Consider the following 18,485-nt stretch of genomic DNA (forward strand, 5'->3'; position numbering starts at 1 on the left):
TTATTACCGACATATTAAATTACTGATTTAGCACAAAACTGAGTCTACACGTAACACGTTTGCTTTCAAATATGTTTGTATCTAACATCCAACAATCATTTAATCTATTAACTAAAAAACGTTATGTTAAAGATTGAGTGAGAGAACTGGTTTGACCATTATATCAAGACATGCGTATTATGCACAATTCTATTGGAATTAATTGCAATAATTTATTTAGATAATCCGAATGATTGTGCATTGCACAAAAGAGAAGTAAACACTGCACCAGTATATCAAACGATATGGAGTTTGTAGCGAAAAGGTATGCGGAGTTTATGATAAAATACGTCTGCACGCGAGATGCATGTACATCGGACGAACATTATTTTGGAGTAATTCCGTCGGTCGGTTGTTCAGTCCTGCGGTGAGAATGTTTTGATTGTTAAGTATTTGAATTGATAACGTCAAAGATTCCCAATCGCTGCACTTTAAACTTCAAATATATCCTGACATGAAGTGAAGATGTCTAAGCCTCTGTTTTAGCCAAGTAACTCTCTAAATCCCGAGTAACATGTCATATATCGTGGCTGACCAAACGGTGCGTGATTATTATATTTGCCTCAAAGATCTCTCTGATTGTGAAATGCCAAATAATTAAACCTAACATTTACAAAAATATGTCATGTTATTTATAATAGTGTTCGCGTGAAGCATTGAATTGAACCAACAGGCTATCATAGTTTTGGTTTTCAATCAATTTTATTTCAGAACGTCAACATCAATTTGATGGTGGAAACATCAGGTCGTTAATATAAGATTCACGAGTGAACATTATTTTACTAAATTATATTTGTAACGGGCCACGTGAAATAATAAATCGAAATTTCATGGAAATAACATTCCCGAAACATACATAAATAATGACTCACGTATAATTGCCCTGAACACAAAAAGGAATATGCAGTTAACGTCTTCATCAACACATATAGAAGTAATAAATAAGAATGTTATATTTGATTAAAAATGCCTGGAGACGTATTCTCTGAGTTTAGTGCAAACGACTGGCATGGTAAGACTTATTCCCATTTTACCCCAAACCCTTCGATAATTACTAGTTATTTCCGAAGCTGTGCACAGTTTTACACAATAACAATGTTCAAACAACCTTATCATCGATCCTGAATTTTGTTTTTCAAATTTTGTTCACACAAGCAATATTAAAAGGTTGCATATTAAGAAAACGCTAAAATATAGATTAATGAAATGATACTTGTAAAATCAAAACAATACTGCCGTTTGTTACTATTTCTTAAATAAATATACGCAACCGTTGCACAGAAGCGCTCCTCTCGGATACAATTTTATTAAGCGTGAGTACTTTGCATGTCATTCCATGTACCTTAAAGTTCCAAACAGAGATATAAAACTTCCTCAAACCTAAGTTTGTTCTCAATGTCATTTTCTTTCTAGTAGAGCCTAACATCGACAAATCATAAAGTTGATCTTCTAATGAGTATATCATAAATTGTATACACTATGCAACTCAAATTAATTGTGCTTCTTAAAAATATATTTGTTCATTTTGTGTACATATTTTATTATACAATATTTCAGTTTCACATAAGAGCCAGTTGCATTATTTACCGCCATGTGTGCTGTTATTATAATACCCAAGTGTAGCGCCAGTTTATGTTGGGATAGAAACAAATTTAGTGATGTGTAGCCTTAATCTTCCATTGACCTTCATCCGACATTGAAAATCATTCGCCCCGAATAAATTCTTTTAAAACATATGATTTTTGTTGTTGAAAAAACATGTCTTCACTGTGCCACTCCGATATTAATAGAAATAATTTGAGTTACTAACAGTTTATTGTACGAAGGAAAAATGATAGCAAACTCTTTGTATGAATGATTGCAATACATATATACTAATGTACTATGCAATAATATGCAAAACGTATTAACCAAGAACTACGGTATCGCCCTTTTCTGACGACTGGCGTTTGGCACGCGGGCCGCTTCTGCCATGCTGGCCAGCTCAGCCCTCTGCGATCTGGGTTCGTCGGGAGGTGCGTCGAAAACTGGACCGACGCTGAGCCTTTCGTCTAGTGCTCTTGCTTCAGCTGCATTATTGGATGTTGCCGTTTCAACAGGGGATAACGATAATCTTGCACCCATGGACCCGTCTTGCAGAGAAACACTACGTGCAGTGGACACGCACACATTGCGGGCTGTGTTGCATGTTATATAGGGAGATGCGCCACACGACGGACAACTTAGAGCAGGTTCGTATCTATACCAAGTAGTGGTCCAGTAGTTGCGAAAACCATCAATATTTATGTAACCTGGTAGTCCGTCCATTGATCTATTTTGGGCATGTTGGCCCGTAGCTGGTGGATAATCTCTGCTGGGATTTCTTCTTGGTCTACATACAGATGATTGGCGGACGCGGAACCTTTCCCATATATTGTCTATAAATGCGTGGTGGAGAAAAAAAATTGGGTCGTGGGCGGCTGTGTTTAAACCACGCATCTGTCCACCGACCCAAAGATGAGGGCCTCCGTGTTCTAACTCAAGCTCGTATGTCGCAGTGGCAGTAGGGCGAGATATTTGGCTAGTCCGACAACGCGTCAAGATCAAATTGATAGCATTTCTAGTCATCAGACGACTAGCGCCGCCAATGTTCCTTCTCAACTGACCCTCTGAGGTTGTCCAGTTGGCGAATGGTCCCGTGGTTACAAATCCGAATCCGTTTCCCAAGAACTCCGTTGAAAATAAGATTGTGTTTGCTGGATTGTCCATTTCAAAGTCGAGCGTTGAGTCCCAGTATGGAAGGGAAACTGTTCTGTCAATCCTTCGCATAGATTCCTCTAACCTTAAATAATAAATGTACCAATTTAATAAACATCACTTAGTAACAGAAACGATAAAGATGGACATACGTTTTGTATAAGGAATTTCTTATCGTAAATATTCTATTTACGTACAAAACTAGATATACTCTGTGCCACCCGAGAAAGTTGGGACCCCCGTGGGCGGAAGTTGCTACACCGCCTTGGTGAAGATTTGCGAACCTGTCATACTCCCCATTCTGAAACAATAAGATACAATTAGAAAAAATAATATGATCATACATATACAAATAAAGGAGGTCAGTAGTTGCTTTCATGAACTATACATTCGATGCTTAGTGAACCATTTTCAGCACGCAATACATCTCGCGTTATAGCATTGGTCCGAACATATTGGGTAAACAGGCTATTATCTACGATTGTCTGCAAACATATTTAATATAAGAATTAGCTTCTTTCGAGAACCTTCGAGATAAATTAACCTGGCGTAGATAGGAACTTTGCTCAGTATATATACGCAGATATGCATTCGACTTGATGCGGTTTATACTACAAAAACAATGCTTTGGATATGATTAGGCGTTGAAAGATGGCCATGGTTCTAATATTTGCTCTCGAATGATTGTAAAAGTAGCTGAACATGCTGATTTCCGAATATTATGTACTGATACAAACGCCACAAAGACACTAACTTGGACCTTTAACATGATTTAGAAGAAGTGTCGGTATCGATGTAAAGCTAAAAATAACCTTGTTATTTTGAGTATCATGAATGGTGTTTTTATTCTTTCAATTTATACGCGATCGCTTGGTTGCCTTTTTCAACAGTATTTAATCATCACGGCGGTCAGTTAATCAACTCAAACTTGTTTTGGGCGAGCTTGTTGATTTGTGATAAGTGAATACTCTAACTGGCAAGGACACTACCTGAATCAGAGATGGACAATATCCGTATAAAGGATTCCAGAACCAATCACGACACAAACGAGGGCGTGCCGGGATTTGATCCCGCAAGTCTTGAATTTGTAAATCAGGGCTCTACATCTGAGCTAGCCGGCTAAATGTATGATTTAATAAGCGTTAAAATCACATAACTGTTGTGATATATGTGCAATTTTTAAACGCAGTACAAAGCGCTTTGCAGCATTTCAGGGTAATCGCTCTGTGAATCCTTTCCTAAAGTATATCGTACATTTGAATCAAGAATGGGAAATCGATAACCGGGTGTGTGTTTTTTGGTCTTAAATATATACCATTAGTTGACCAAACTTGTTGGAAAGCTGTAAAAAAATAAACATTTCTTTTTTTAATTAATAAATTGTTATACCATCTTGAGCTTTCATAAAGGATATTATACTTGAACTGATAGAGAGCGCGGACGTCTTGAACAATGCATATTTAAAACATGTTCCGTTAGATTAAGCCTGCTTTGCATACTTTTGAGAACATACTTTGCGGCATTATCCTTATTAGTAACGATATAAATTAGCTTATCGGGACCATGTTATGATATTGACCATACTGTTTTCATGGTCCGCAATACACGATGAAAAGCGTTTCTTTCTGTGTCGTTTAGAACTCTGTATTCTCTTCGGGTGCGGAAACCTGTCGCTGGCCGCGGAGGGTTCGTTACGCCACGCTTGTTTCTTGAGTTGGTCTCCCCGGTTGAGTTCATCATCTAATTGAGACAATTTCGGCGATTAAAAATGAATATTTAAATATTTAAAATATTTTATATTTTCAAACATTGTCTTATCATAATTAAAGTTCAGTTGGTGTTGACGTGTAGGCAAGACAAATTACACATTTGAAAACATAAATAAGATCAACATTATTACAAAATGTTGTGCACCATGGAAAGCAATTTCAAACAATCCGATTGTATTAACACGAAGTCGCGTTTGGTGGATAATTGGCAATTATGTATTTCAAGATAATCTTTTTACAGCATGTTCCACGTGTGATGCAAATTTAATAAATCGGTACAAATATTAATTGTTTAGGAGCTCCTAAATAGGTATTTATAAAACACATGACGTTTACATACTTGTCCTAAACAGTGAACTTAAAGCGTTGATAAACATGGATTTAAGATTGATTATATTTTAAAATTGAAAGGATGTCAAAATAGTGTGTAGGCGACTATGCCTACAGATGCAAGAAGGCCGTTGATGAAGTCCTTGTCTTTCTTAGTAATGTCGTAGTCCTCCCATCGCACCATGTCCGCTCTCCACACGAACTGTTGCAGACAATACAGGTATACATCTTGTGGCGTCCCAAGTCCGGGCACTTTATTCGCATCAGTGGTATTAACTACAGGCGTAAGTCTGTTGATACAGTTGGCGATCTCTGATGGCACGACATGTTCGACCGGAGCAGCATTTGTTATCGCAATAACGCATGTCAACCCCATGATAATCTGAATATATATTATTAAATATTAATTAATAAAGATTAACTTTACACTTTAAATGCCTGTGTTTACTAGTTAAAGAAATATTAAGTGATTTGGATAACTTATAAATTTGCAACTATAATAGGAATTTAAGCTTTTAGTATTAACCCGTGAAAGAAAATCTAGATAACAAAAACTTATATGCAAACCTAAATGCGTTAAATGGTGTTTATTTTAAGCGCACAAGACCAGCACCACTATCGTTTGCTGACCATATACTTTTTAATGTTAGGTAAACGTAGAAGATACTATTAAGTTTGCACTAATGTGTGTTAAATTTGATTTTGATCGCTATCTTAGCTTCAAATATCTACCATTCCGGACACATATTTATTGAAAATTTTTGTAATGTCATGACTAAGTCGTATTAAATCGGGAATCGTTTACACATTTTACCACAACAATAAAGTTTAGACTTATTACGTACCATTCTTTAAATATATTTAAAAAATATTATTTCATTCTAAATATATCTTCTTGTTATGTTCAAATAAATGTATTTGCCATTCTTTAAAAAAACACTTATCATATATCATAGCAAAAGAAACATACATGCACAATTTAAAGTATCCCCTATTTTCTTAGGAGCGGCCATCCTCATATATCGCACCTTTAACGAGTCTTATTAGGAAACTCATGCCGTTGGTATTTTGCTTAATTTTAAACATTTGTAAATAATTTTAAGAATCGAAATTAAGCCGATCATTTTTATGATTTCCCGTTTTAATTCGAAAAAAATTGTCATCTTTGAAATGAAGTTACACACCATTGTGCTAGTTAGTGTATGGTAAATGAGTAGGTTAATAATAAGTTTTATTAGCCGCTTATTTGTGAATTGATTGTTAAATCTTTTAAGGACATTAGATAGATAGAGAGGTCGCCGTGGTGTAATGGATATGGTGTCCGCCTAGCGACCGGGGGGTCACGGGTTCGATCCCCACCGTGGGAGCGTTCTTTAGATCTCCCCCAAAGACACCAAGTACTGGTTCTAGGCCCAGGAAACGGACTCGAGAGCGTTTAGGCCTTAGGCTTTCGATGCAATCGAGCTAAAATAAATAGGTTTAAACTAGATAGTTCTTAGTTTTACCATTAAGAAATTACCTATGGATCACATTCGCATAGCATCCACTCAGAAGGACAAATATTGTGAGAAATTTTGAAACTTAACTACAGGTTGCTTAAGCTAGCCAGAATTTTGTTAAACATTATTAATTTTAACAAGGTTTTTGTTGTTTTCTCATATAATACACATTTAACTTAACATTACCATATCAAACATGTGTGCTGCACATCTTACATCGAACATTAATATGATCAAACGTTAAATAACTATTTACAAATGTATTTTAAAATAAAGTTTTATTAAATGGTTATACGGTATCATATATAAGTCAAGTTTTGTGTTGATGGTGTTGTTTTTATATTCATCACTCTAACTTAACAAAATCGAATCAATGAAGAAATTGTTTCTACATTATATAATTACAATTATTATTGGTATGCGTTGTTCACATGCGCATCAATAACAGCCTACTCTTATTATATTGACTTTACCTATCCTTCGCTTTGCTAATGGTTATTGAATCATAAAATCAAACTTACTTGCAACAATGTCATGTCAGTATTGAAGAGCATGCTTTCTAGACGACAAACACGTGTGGTTTACGGTTGGAAAACAAACTAGATCTAATATATATACATACACGATTGATCCCATTGTTTTGTATGATAATTAAAACGTAATTGGGGTAAAAGTGCAGATGTCTCATAGATTTGTGGTGTTATTTGTGTTCCGAAATATAAGTATATCGCGGTCTTAAGTGTATTGATGCGGTGCAACGAGATTACCGTTCCGTAGTTAGAAAATCAATTAAAGGAACCATATTGCAAAGGTCGCCTCTATAAGACAAAATGTGGTTTGCAAGAAAGTGCATTTTCTACTCGTGTGTATCAATAGCCATGTTAATATGGCCATGCTACAAAATGAAGTAAAACATCCATATTGTCATGGTAAGTCATTATTTCATCACGCGTATGATTTTGTTTGATTGAGTGGTTAGATAATTATCAAATCATTACTTAAGACGGGATTAAATAGGTATAACTACATGTCCCAACACCAGCTGCATCATAAGCCGCGAGATGGGTCTGATGAATCCATGCATGTGATATATCCGTGTACATACTTACTCTATATCTGGAATGTGAAAATACGACAACATACGTTGCCTTGTTCCTACGCTTACTTAAGCTTAGGTGAATCATTGAACGAAAAGGCAAGCACATTGTGACTATTGGGACTAACAAGTTACTTCCTTATCGTTTTGTAATGTATCATGCGATTCTAAGAAGAAAATAACGGCGAGGTTTTCCGATTTAATTCTGATATATAACTAGTAAACGATAAGACAATTAAACCGTGTTCCAGTGTATCACATCCCCATTTATTGCCGGAGTAACTATGTTGAATGACGTTTGTCGTTTAAATCATAACGTCATGCAAAGGTTGTATTTTGAAACTTTTCGTCTAAATATTTTATTGGTATCCAATAATTGATTTCGAGTAATACTACGTATCGGCTTATAAAAGCGGCTACATACCAACCTGATATAATCGTGCTAACTTATGATAATTAGCGAATCGATCGTAGTTAAAACAAAGTTCTACATGCTTATTTTCAGATCATAACATTAACAGACAGTGCAAACTTTTTTACCTCAACTGTAGGGTACGTGCAATACATATGTTGGACAGGTTGCTTCTGGCATATAAATGTTCAGAGAAAACAACATAAAACAAGCATATGCTATCTTTTATATAATAATGAAAACAGTTTATATAATAATGAAAATTAAACTCATATAACACGTTCTAAAGAAAATTGGAGAACGACCCGTACTAATAATAGATAGAAATAAAGATGCATTGAACGATATAAACATTTAACTAATAACAATATTCGTTACGACACAATGCAAAAAGACAACATTGACTTATGTCAGCATATTCTGCAGGTTTGTCGACAACGAAAACTTAACAAATCTATAACATAGAGGTAATCATTTTAGATTTGATCAGATACCTTCTTTCTCTTACAAAAACTCGTCCGTTCTGATCTAGTTCATTGAGAGCACTTCTGAGAAGTCTAGACTGCAATGTCTGGGTAAGGAGTAGATTTTAACTCGAAAGGGAACATTTTAATGCGAAAACAAACTGTACCAAAACATGAATTTAAAAAGCAACATTGACGTACCTTAAAAGGGTACAATCAAACCAGTTTTATTTGATATGGATAATTTTATTATTATTTGCAGCATGTAAGTAGAGAAATGATAGACACTTTCGTTGTTTTCGGCAGCAAATTATTTCAACAATCAAAGCGATGGAGAGTCTACATGTGTTTGCCATTACGAAAACCGATGGTATTGTTGTTACTTTGTTATTAACCCAACTTCGGTCTTTAAAACAAAATATCGATCACAGTGCGTTAAAGAAGTACATATTTATAAAGTGAAACGAAACAAGTCGGTTGTGCCTATTACATCTTGATTTCATCAATGCAATCGTCATTTTTATAGCCCGCGTCATCTTTATGATTGTCTTGTCAAAATAGAGTTAAAGGCATTCATATAAATATGTATGCAAGAAATAAACATATTTATGAACAATTAAACGGAGTGTATATTATAAACATAATGCTATACTCATCTACAGAAAGCAGTAACTTGTGGGCGACACGCTCAATACCTAGGAATTTAACTATTAATGTAGTTAACAGGATGGGAAGCAGATTACTGCATATGAGTTTTCTTCTAAAAAAAGCAATCGGCAGTGTTAGCTAACTTGTATTTGTTTTACTATAATTTGTAAGAACCTGCAGTCACAGGAGTTTCCTTATAAAATATACAAAATTTACTAATCACGTGTTTTATAGAGAATAACAGGTTACTGTCCCATCGTTTTGTAATATATCAGGTGAGGCTTAGAATAATATAACGGCGAGGCTTGCCGAGCCGTTATTTTATTCGTGCAGAGCCTGATATATTACAAAACGATGGGACAGTAACCTGTTTTTTCTGTTTATCATACCACAGTTTCCTAAAAATCTGCAAAGCAATCCATTCTTCATAATTAAAATGTACGGATCACCGCTGATTTTGCTGATCCGGCTTTTACACGTGGACATACATGTTGCAACGGCGTTCAAAAAGACGACACGAATAATCGCTTATTTTTAACATCGTATAGAGAACAAATATTTGCATTACGAATGGGAAGAGTACACCCGCTTTAATTATAAACGAATTGAATTTGAGATCAGGAATGGACTGCAGCGACAAATTTAATCGAAGAACACACTTCACCGAATAGTTTGGAGATGCCATTTTGGAGATGCGTATTGAAATTGACATTTTGATGATGGTGTCAATATTGAAATAAGGGTGTTAAATCGTTTGTTTGAATAGTTGAGGATTAGCACACAGTCATCATTTGTCTTGACTTTCTGTGCAACACTTGCGAATACAATGACTATATCGCTATTCAAGATTTATTGTCCCATTGATGACGTCATTTAACTTCTTTAGTGCGGGCTGTGATTTTTTTTTAAATAAACGTTTTTGTGATTTATGACTTTAAACTAGAATAAAATATGTACGTTCTTGGTATCAAATTGTTTTTTTGTTTTTTTAACCTAATTCATGTTGATAGAAACGGTTGACTTAATTGCAAATCCCACGTAACTCTAAACATTAACTGATACAAAAACTTCCTGTTGACCATGATATAAAATAATATATCAGGCAACGTTATATCAGGCAGATATCAATGCGGTGGTATGATAAAATAGGTTACATTTATCTCACATGACTGTATTTACACATATGTATACAAGTGATGATTATCATCACAGCAAAGCAGTAACGCATCATCTTCCGGTGACTGCTTTTCCATCCAAACAGTGTCGGGAAGTGTTAGTACAAAGAGTATTATAGACATACGACCACCTTAAATTATAAAACATCTATACATTTCTTAGCAGACATTGACCGAATGGCAACGGCCTTGAGGAAAGCAGTTACAAAGCGACAGCAACGATCGATAACAATGTGCGTTCTGTAAGATTAGCGGTTTCTTCTAATAGAAGTGTACAATAAACATGGCTTATTGTTCCTTACTATACATACATATGTACATTCCCAATAAAACGGTGAAGCAAACAAATCAGTACTGGTGGCGTTTTTTTGCCTAAATTCCCTATTAACTGCTTGGTGTCAATGGAAACGCATTTAGACAATGATGCATCAAACCATTTTGTGTGTGAAATGAAATAATGTGCATAGTTATAATTAAAATAACACAGGCAACATAAACGCAATTGCATTTCTAAAAATGAATATTAAAGGGTCCTTTTCACGTTTGGGTTAATTGACAAAATTGAAAAAAGTTGTTTCAGATTCGAACATTTTCGTTTTAGTTATTGTATTTGTGAGGAAACAGTAAAGTTGAACATTTACCATGCTCTAAAATAGCCATTATATGCATCTTTTGACGATTTAAAAATCCGAAAATTATAAAGCATTGCAACGCGAAACGAATTAATAATTTGGAGAGTTCTGTTGTTGTTGTTATATTTTGTTAAACTACGAGGATTGCTTATATAAAGTATAAAATACATCTGGCATTGTATCCGGAAGGATGGTCGAGTGGTCTAAGTGGTAGACTTTTTCCTCCAGGACTCCAGGGGTCAGTGGTTTGAGCCCTGAAGAGGGTTACCATTTTTATCTTTTTTTCATTTTATTCTTGTTTTTTAACTGGAGCTTTTTATATCCAAATGTTTACATTTACCAATATAAAGCATTTAATTACATAACTCAAAACATGCCAAAAGCTGTGAAAAGACCCCTTTAACATGCGTGTCGTTGTTTACTTTGCATGTTCACCAACAAAAAGTATTTATGTGTGTTTTTTACTACAATTTACTACACAACTATCGAATAAATCGGATTTTACAAGTATATTGGAAGGTTCTAAATAATCTGCATATATTTGTTATATGAATGTATGCATCGTGTGGCAGAATACTACTTGATTCATCTTGTCATCGTGGCACCGTGACAAATACGCGGTAGTCAGAAATAAACATCAACTACAAACTATGTATTGATAGAATGGCATTGATGTATATTTACAAAGATTTTTCTAAGTTGAAGGCCTGTTGTATAAATGTTGGGAAATCTATACTTTAATAACGGCCTAACTTTGATCAATTAAAAACACATATTATTTTCAAAGAATTAAACGTGCTTAACGCACGGATTCAGTATGAGCACGATTGTTTTCAGCGTATTAATTTCTAAAGTAATCGTGTTGACTAATCAGGGATGTGACAATGTCAAATTTGATCTTGATAATGCGAACGCAAAAGGTGTCTAAATAATAGTTACATCATATCAGCGTATACTTGTCTTACTTGATAACGGAAATATATTTGTTGTTAAATGCTGCAGATAATTGAACACAGGTTTTACAGATTACCAGGAAGACGCACATGAAGAATGTTTTTGCTAAAGACATAATACTTGTATGTCACAGTTTGCGCCAAGGACGAGTGATGTGATACCACGCTAAACGTCCGGCCGTGATCACTAGCGCGATACTATCACGGATTAATTTTTATGTTTAAACTGTGTGGTCATATTTGGATTGTTTGTGATGTTTATACTGACTTTATAAATCTGACGTTAATTAGCCCTGAAATTATGCTGCATGTAGTCAATGTATTTAAATGCCTGACGACCATATATCAAACGTGAAATGTTTGCACTGGGGGTAAATGCATCTGCACAACTGTTTGTTTAAAGCGCGTGATTGGAGAGTAATAATTATTTCATCAAGTATTGAATCTTAATGTAAGTTTCATTTACATTTAAATACAATATTTAAACTCGTGGATTTTATAGCGACAAAACAAAATAAAGTACCTTTATGTTATACTCACTTAGTACTTTTATTGCTGAATTAGTACGCCTACCCTAAATATACTTTGCACCATAGGCACATATCCTTAAAGCAACATACACCTTATCCTATTTTGTTTTCTACCCATATATTAATGTAATTTTGTAATTCAATTCCATGTTGGTAAACCTTTATATGAACATATTTTATTAAAACCGATCAAAGTCTTCATAGATGCTATATACCATAATTTTATATAAAACAATGTGAAACAAAGATACTTAATATAATTATGCATTGATACATTATATGTTATGCTAAATATATTATGCTTCAAATATAAAAAGATGGAAATAAAAACAAAGACTAATACAAATAACTTACTTCGAAATGGTGATTAATAATACTTGATTGTTCAAGGCTAAAATAATTTGCGCAATATATATAAAAGTTATGCAATTATTATGACGGACGATTTCTTCAACAAAAGGCATACAGGCGAACGTGTGTATAATAGGACTGCAATAATGCTGAAGCAACTGGAATTTAACTTATTTATATATGTTTAATGGACACGATAGAAAGATTTACGTTTATTCCTAATGGCTAAAACTTCGGCTTCTGTTGACATAACCTTTAAAAAGGATTGTGCCAGCATTTGATAATAAATATAGCACTTAACAGATGAAGCAATACTACAAATTAAAATATTTATACAACTTCTCAATCAAAAACATTAGTTTAACTCAATCTATATAAAATACTAATGCGATCTAAAAATGCACATATTTGAACTCAATTTTTTTACAAAAAAAAATCATGACGTGTACATGAACTCGTATAGTGTGCATATAGGTAATTATTGTAATTCAAACCTTTATATATTACATATATTGCCTGGAAGTTTATCGCTCCCCAGCGTAACTAAATTGGCTCGTCGTGAACATGAACATGCAATAAGAAATACAATAGTTTACCTTCCTATTAGTACGACATTAACGTGGGGTGATCCCGTAATGAACGTTGTCCATTTGCCTAATGAAAAATGACGTTTACTGAAAATTAATTTCCATACTATATTAAGCTTTCCTTCACATTAACAGTTTGGAGTGACGCTTGTGAAATAATAGAACTGATGGATACAATCAGGTTTATCATACAGTTTATATATAGTACACAATGCGTAACCCCTGACAGTATATACTGCATGGTTATTGTTATATTGGAATTACGAGGTAGTTTTCAACGAATTTAATTTGTGTATGACCGGCAGAGTATAGTAATGTAGCACGATAAAGCGTTGCTTTGAGCATACAACCAAACAATGTCTGATGTGTCTAAAGGGAGACACACGTTTCAAAATTAATCTTAAGAAGGTTGATAGAGCTTCCGTATTCCACAGAATACCATCAAAGAGCAATCAGTCTAGCGTATTACAAATATCAAATATCCATTATTCATGTACATAAGAGCACATAAGGGTGTCAAGCAATTGTTTTTAGTCTAATCGGGTTTTCTTAAGCTGAGTTGGATATCTGAGATAGTTTACGTTAATCACGTTGATCGATACGTTTATCAATGAAAAGCTTAACGGTAAAAAGTGATGGAATATCATTTGTATTTGGTCTAAATTTACAAGTGATGAACGTTTCATTTCAAATGCATGTACTTGTGTAATGAGAAACATTTGTCATTGATGAAATTAATCTTAAACATGTTGTTTCCTTTATCTTGACTTTTCGCTGCAATTATCTTAAGCTTAATCACAATCTATTACTATGCGTACGTAAAATAAACCACTCACCAGCTCGCGAACTATTATAGTCCATTAGTTTCATTTACAACACTTTGTCGTTTAAGAAACTTGCGAGTACAGACATACTTACTAGAACATATACATTCTCTAACAATCGATCACTTATTGAAAGACACGTATTTAACGAAACGTATTGCATAGTAAAATATACCTCATTCGCACCTTAAAACCAATTTCGGAGTCTAGTGAATAATCGTCTTAAAGTTATGTTTCGCTATCGACACACATTACCGTTGATATAATTGCACCAATCGATTTTTATGCACACAATGCAAATTTTAACATATTTTTTAATGAATAAAGAAGTTTGCGGATCACTAAATGCGTTAAGTGGACGGTTTATAGCATTTTAATTTAAATTTAAGCTAAGAATCAGTGATAGCGCATTTAATTATAAAAAAAATCAATAGAAAAGCAGATGTATACCAGGTGACTTGATGAATACGAGAACATGACTATGCCATATTTGCCATATAGATGAATCGTATAACTTATTTTAAGCATCGTATAATATAGTTACGTTTTCCAATACAAGTCAAATTCGGCCCGTGCGAATTTTACAATTATTTGAAAAACGCGTATGATAAAAGTAAAAAAAAAATCGTTTCCATAGAAATCAAATCGGATTATGTATACTGGGTATGCTTTTATAAAGACATCCAACGATCATGAAGTTAAATTGAACTAAGATAAAACGAACCCGGTTGACCAACCAAAATGATATTGAACAAAATACCCTACACACATGCAAATACACAGAGCTTAAGGTTATAAGGCAATTTAAAAAAGAACGTTTTCTTTATGTGTTTCGTAAAATCGAGTAAATAATTATAATACACAGGAAATTATTCTCTAAAATATATGTTTAAAAGATTGAAATATATGTATTGTTTATTCAAACTGATGATCACGGTGCTTTATTTTGGTATGTCTGATAAAAAACAGACGCAAACGAGTGTTTTGATATGTCTTAGATTCAGTTTGCTTTAAAGAACGATCTCGGTTTTCGAAAAGGTATTTTATTGCGAGGCGTTTAAAGGCATAATGCAATTTCGTGATTATATGATGAAAAGAAAAGACGTGTGTTTATACTTTTCTCCTTAGATCAGTGCCGAAATTTGTCTGTAGTTTTGTGTTAAACATCAATGAACTCGGTAATGTTGAGATGCAAGTAGACTTTTGTTGATTTGATTTAATTATGAAAAAAAATCAACTAAAAACCGGAGAAAACTTAACTCGAAAAACTATGTAATATGACTTGTTTAGAACTATAAGAACAAGTAAATAGAACGATATATTAAAAAGGAATGCCTTGTCAACATATATATATGTAACCTTCTTTAACGTTCGTATTAAATAAACCGGTCAGAAGCTAACATTGACTACAGTTTTATCACGGTTAAACGTGGTTAAAACATCGATGACTATGGTGTTCGCTCTGACTTAGACTCTGGTCGTATTTGATCATGAGTAATCATGCTTTACTATGGTCTGACTGTTATAAAACAAGGAAATTACCAAAGTTCAACATGTTCAGGTGTTCACATATGAACTAAACATAAACAACTATGACTGTTTTGATATTAATAATCATAAATTTTACTTTAAAAATATTATTAATCATAAATTTTCCTTTAAACAATACCATCGCTAATACATCTGCGTGTTGATTCCATTTAGAAAACAATACAACTCCAGAAACTCTATAACGAGAAAAATTGAATTTTATAACAGAAACCAAACAATAAACGTACATTTTTTACAACTTGAATCACCGCTATGGAAGGGAATTTGCATATAATTGAGTGTGTACATGTAAACCGGTTTAAGTGCTAACAATTTGATAGAGCTGAGAAGCTTCTCGAAGCTTTCAACAAACGAATGAACATAAGTATGTTGTTTTCGTTTTAGAAAGATTATCAATATCCTATTGCACGAAAGCAAATTTGTTTGTAGATGTCTGTTTCATATTGTGAGAATCACACAAACACACACACAAATCGACAGCAATATTTAATATTTAAAGCGGTTTACTATGTGGCATATATTTCAGAAGATATGCACTTCGTTATTGTATGTTTGATATGTTTGTACATAGTATATATGAATGCATGTGATCTTTTGTTAATATAAGTTTATTCGTCTTACCAACCTGACATGGCACATATTAATAATTCAATATCAAGCAGAGAGTGTTTGAATGTAATACGTGTTGTTTGTTTGAATACTATTTACGTCAGCGGCTATACAGTTTGGCAAAACCTGAATATTGATTCTTGGCCATCCACCATTACAATTTACTGAAATTTTCCGTAGGACTCTTCTACTAAACAGGTGTTTACAGTTCCGCTTCAATGAACAATATAGCCGAATATTTCTGCTTAATCTGTATAAAAACATGTTTAAACATCATTATATTTTGAACCTTTATCTGTTAAATATTTAAAATTTCCACGAAAATTATGCGAGAGGTTCCGAACCATCTCACAATATAGCTGTCTGAGTTTAACTTAAAATAGTGCACAACAACAGTAAAGTGTTAATGTCTACTAAATTCTTACTCTCTCATACATTATGTATGAAAATAAATCAATATGTACGGAAAAGAAATTAATAAGAATGTATATCAGTAAAAGCCTAAAATTATGTACCATAATCGTTGACTTCAATATGTGTATAAATATGTTATATATCATGACTGACATGTGTTGAATAATTTGTATGAAAAAAAGGCTATGAAAGTGTTTCAAAACGAATTCGGTATTTCATCGTCTTTTCATCGAAAAGAAACCGCAATTTGTTAGGAGCTGGAGGGGGCACTTTATCGTACGCTATTTATGCTTAAAAATGCTGGCCGAAAATTTTAATTATACATTTACCAAGTTCTGTCTGTATCACTTATAACTAATCGTATTAACTCCTTACACGGATACAAAACATATGCGCAGTGAACTAGGGTTTATTGGAGATAAAAGAGGTTGCTAAAACTGAGGATTTAATACTTACAATAAACATATTACTTACGTTTCTGAATTATGCTTTGTTGATAATGAAGCTCCATGAAACCAATATGCAGTATTGTGATCATAAAATGTGCCAATGGCATTTACATTCTTTAACTATATTAGAAATAACACAGACTAAAACAATGACTGGTGGGCCTGAACATGAGCACTGTCACCCGAAAAATTCGTCAGATGGTTAACCGTGTGTATTGTCAGTTACTGTTTAACCTTGAGTACTAACCTTCTATACTCTATAACGTTGTCAATAGCCAATACATACACAGGGTATTCTGTATTAACCACAATATTGACATTTTAAGGCCATTATCTATACGTCAATTTGCATCAGATATAGCAATACAAACTCATTGTCTGACTCATTCAAAGGACTTAATCTCTATAAAAGCACACACCATTACAACGAACTTTTGCTAGAATGTATGAGCACGCATTCTGGTTGTTCAGTGTTAACGTTTGGACCTATGCATGTAATTATAAGTACTAACGGCAATGAGACTATTCGATCTACTCAATTTAAGTTGAATACATTAGTAAAGTCATAACCTCTAGCCATCAGATGTATTTGTTATGATGTTACCATGAAAGTGAAATTCGTGTACATTCATGATCCATGTGTGTTGCTTTTGTGTTTGTATAAAAATTACAATACATGTATGCATCGTCCGTTAAGCATTTTAGGTCATCTATATGTGTTGTTTTGTTATTAATTACATAATAATTACAAAATGCAAAAATTGTATCAGTGCAATTAAACTTTTACAGCATCGCGGTTTGTCTTTCCCGTAACGGCAGTTGTGGCTGAAAGATAATGCCATAGGCATTTGTTGAATGCCTACAGCATATTAACTGGGTCGTTCAATTAAGATTATGGAGACAATTCTCTGCTTTTGAAAAGGATAGGCCGAAATAAAAACAGTATTTTAAATAACGACGTGTGCTGAAAAAGATGGTACACGATCATGCCTTGATGGGCACCGTTTGAGGGGACGATTAGTGTTAAACATCGAACGGGGTAAGCAAGTACATTTTATTATCTTTTGTATCTGAATAGGATTTCTAATTAAATGGTCCTGATTTAAATGTTTTTGTCTTAGGCGTTGATACTACTTGGTTATTACGAAATAACACACTTATACCATTGCATCAATCCCTAGATTGTACTATTATTTAAACTAAGTTCTGAATTAATATGTTTGTGTGTTTACTTTATAACACATTTTGTACCATATATAATGATTTTGTTGAAAGCTCAAATGAAGGACCTGCCAATATAAATGTCGCTTCTAATAACGAAGACATCCCTTAACAAAACGTTTGCATTACGCATATATAATTTCATTTGTTTTACAAGATACATAAATTATTCCATTAAAAAAGTATTGTGCACTAG

General features: G+C 33.7%; 1 protein-coding gene across 1 annotated transcript in view; it reads right to left on the minus strand.

The window, feature by feature from the left end:
• Nucleotides 1-5,250, minus strand: part of LOC127846197 (tyrosinase-like protein) — a 29,039-nt gene extending 23,789 nt beyond the window's left edge. Inside the window, exons 1-2 of the mRNA XM_052377371.1 lie at nucleotides 4,990-5,250; nucleotides 4,443-4,515 (exon numbers count right to left, since the gene is read on the minus strand). Coding sequence (XP_052233331.1) covers nucleotides 4,443-4,515; nucleotides 4,990-5,250 — 334 coding nt within the window. The remainder of the gene's footprint in view (nucleotides 1-4,442; nucleotides 4,516-4,989) is intronic.
• Between the last annotated feature and the right edge of the window lie 13,235 nt (nucleotides 5,251-18,485).

Source organism: Dreissena polymorpha, chromosome 9 (assembly GCF_020536995.1).
Source record: "Dreissena polymorpha isolate Duluth1 chromosome 9, UMN_Dpol_1.0, whole genome shotgun sequence".
In the NCBI taxonomy this organism is placed as follows: domain Eukaryota; kingdom Metazoa; phylum Mollusca; class Bivalvia; order Myida; family Dreissenidae; genus Dreissena; species Dreissena polymorpha.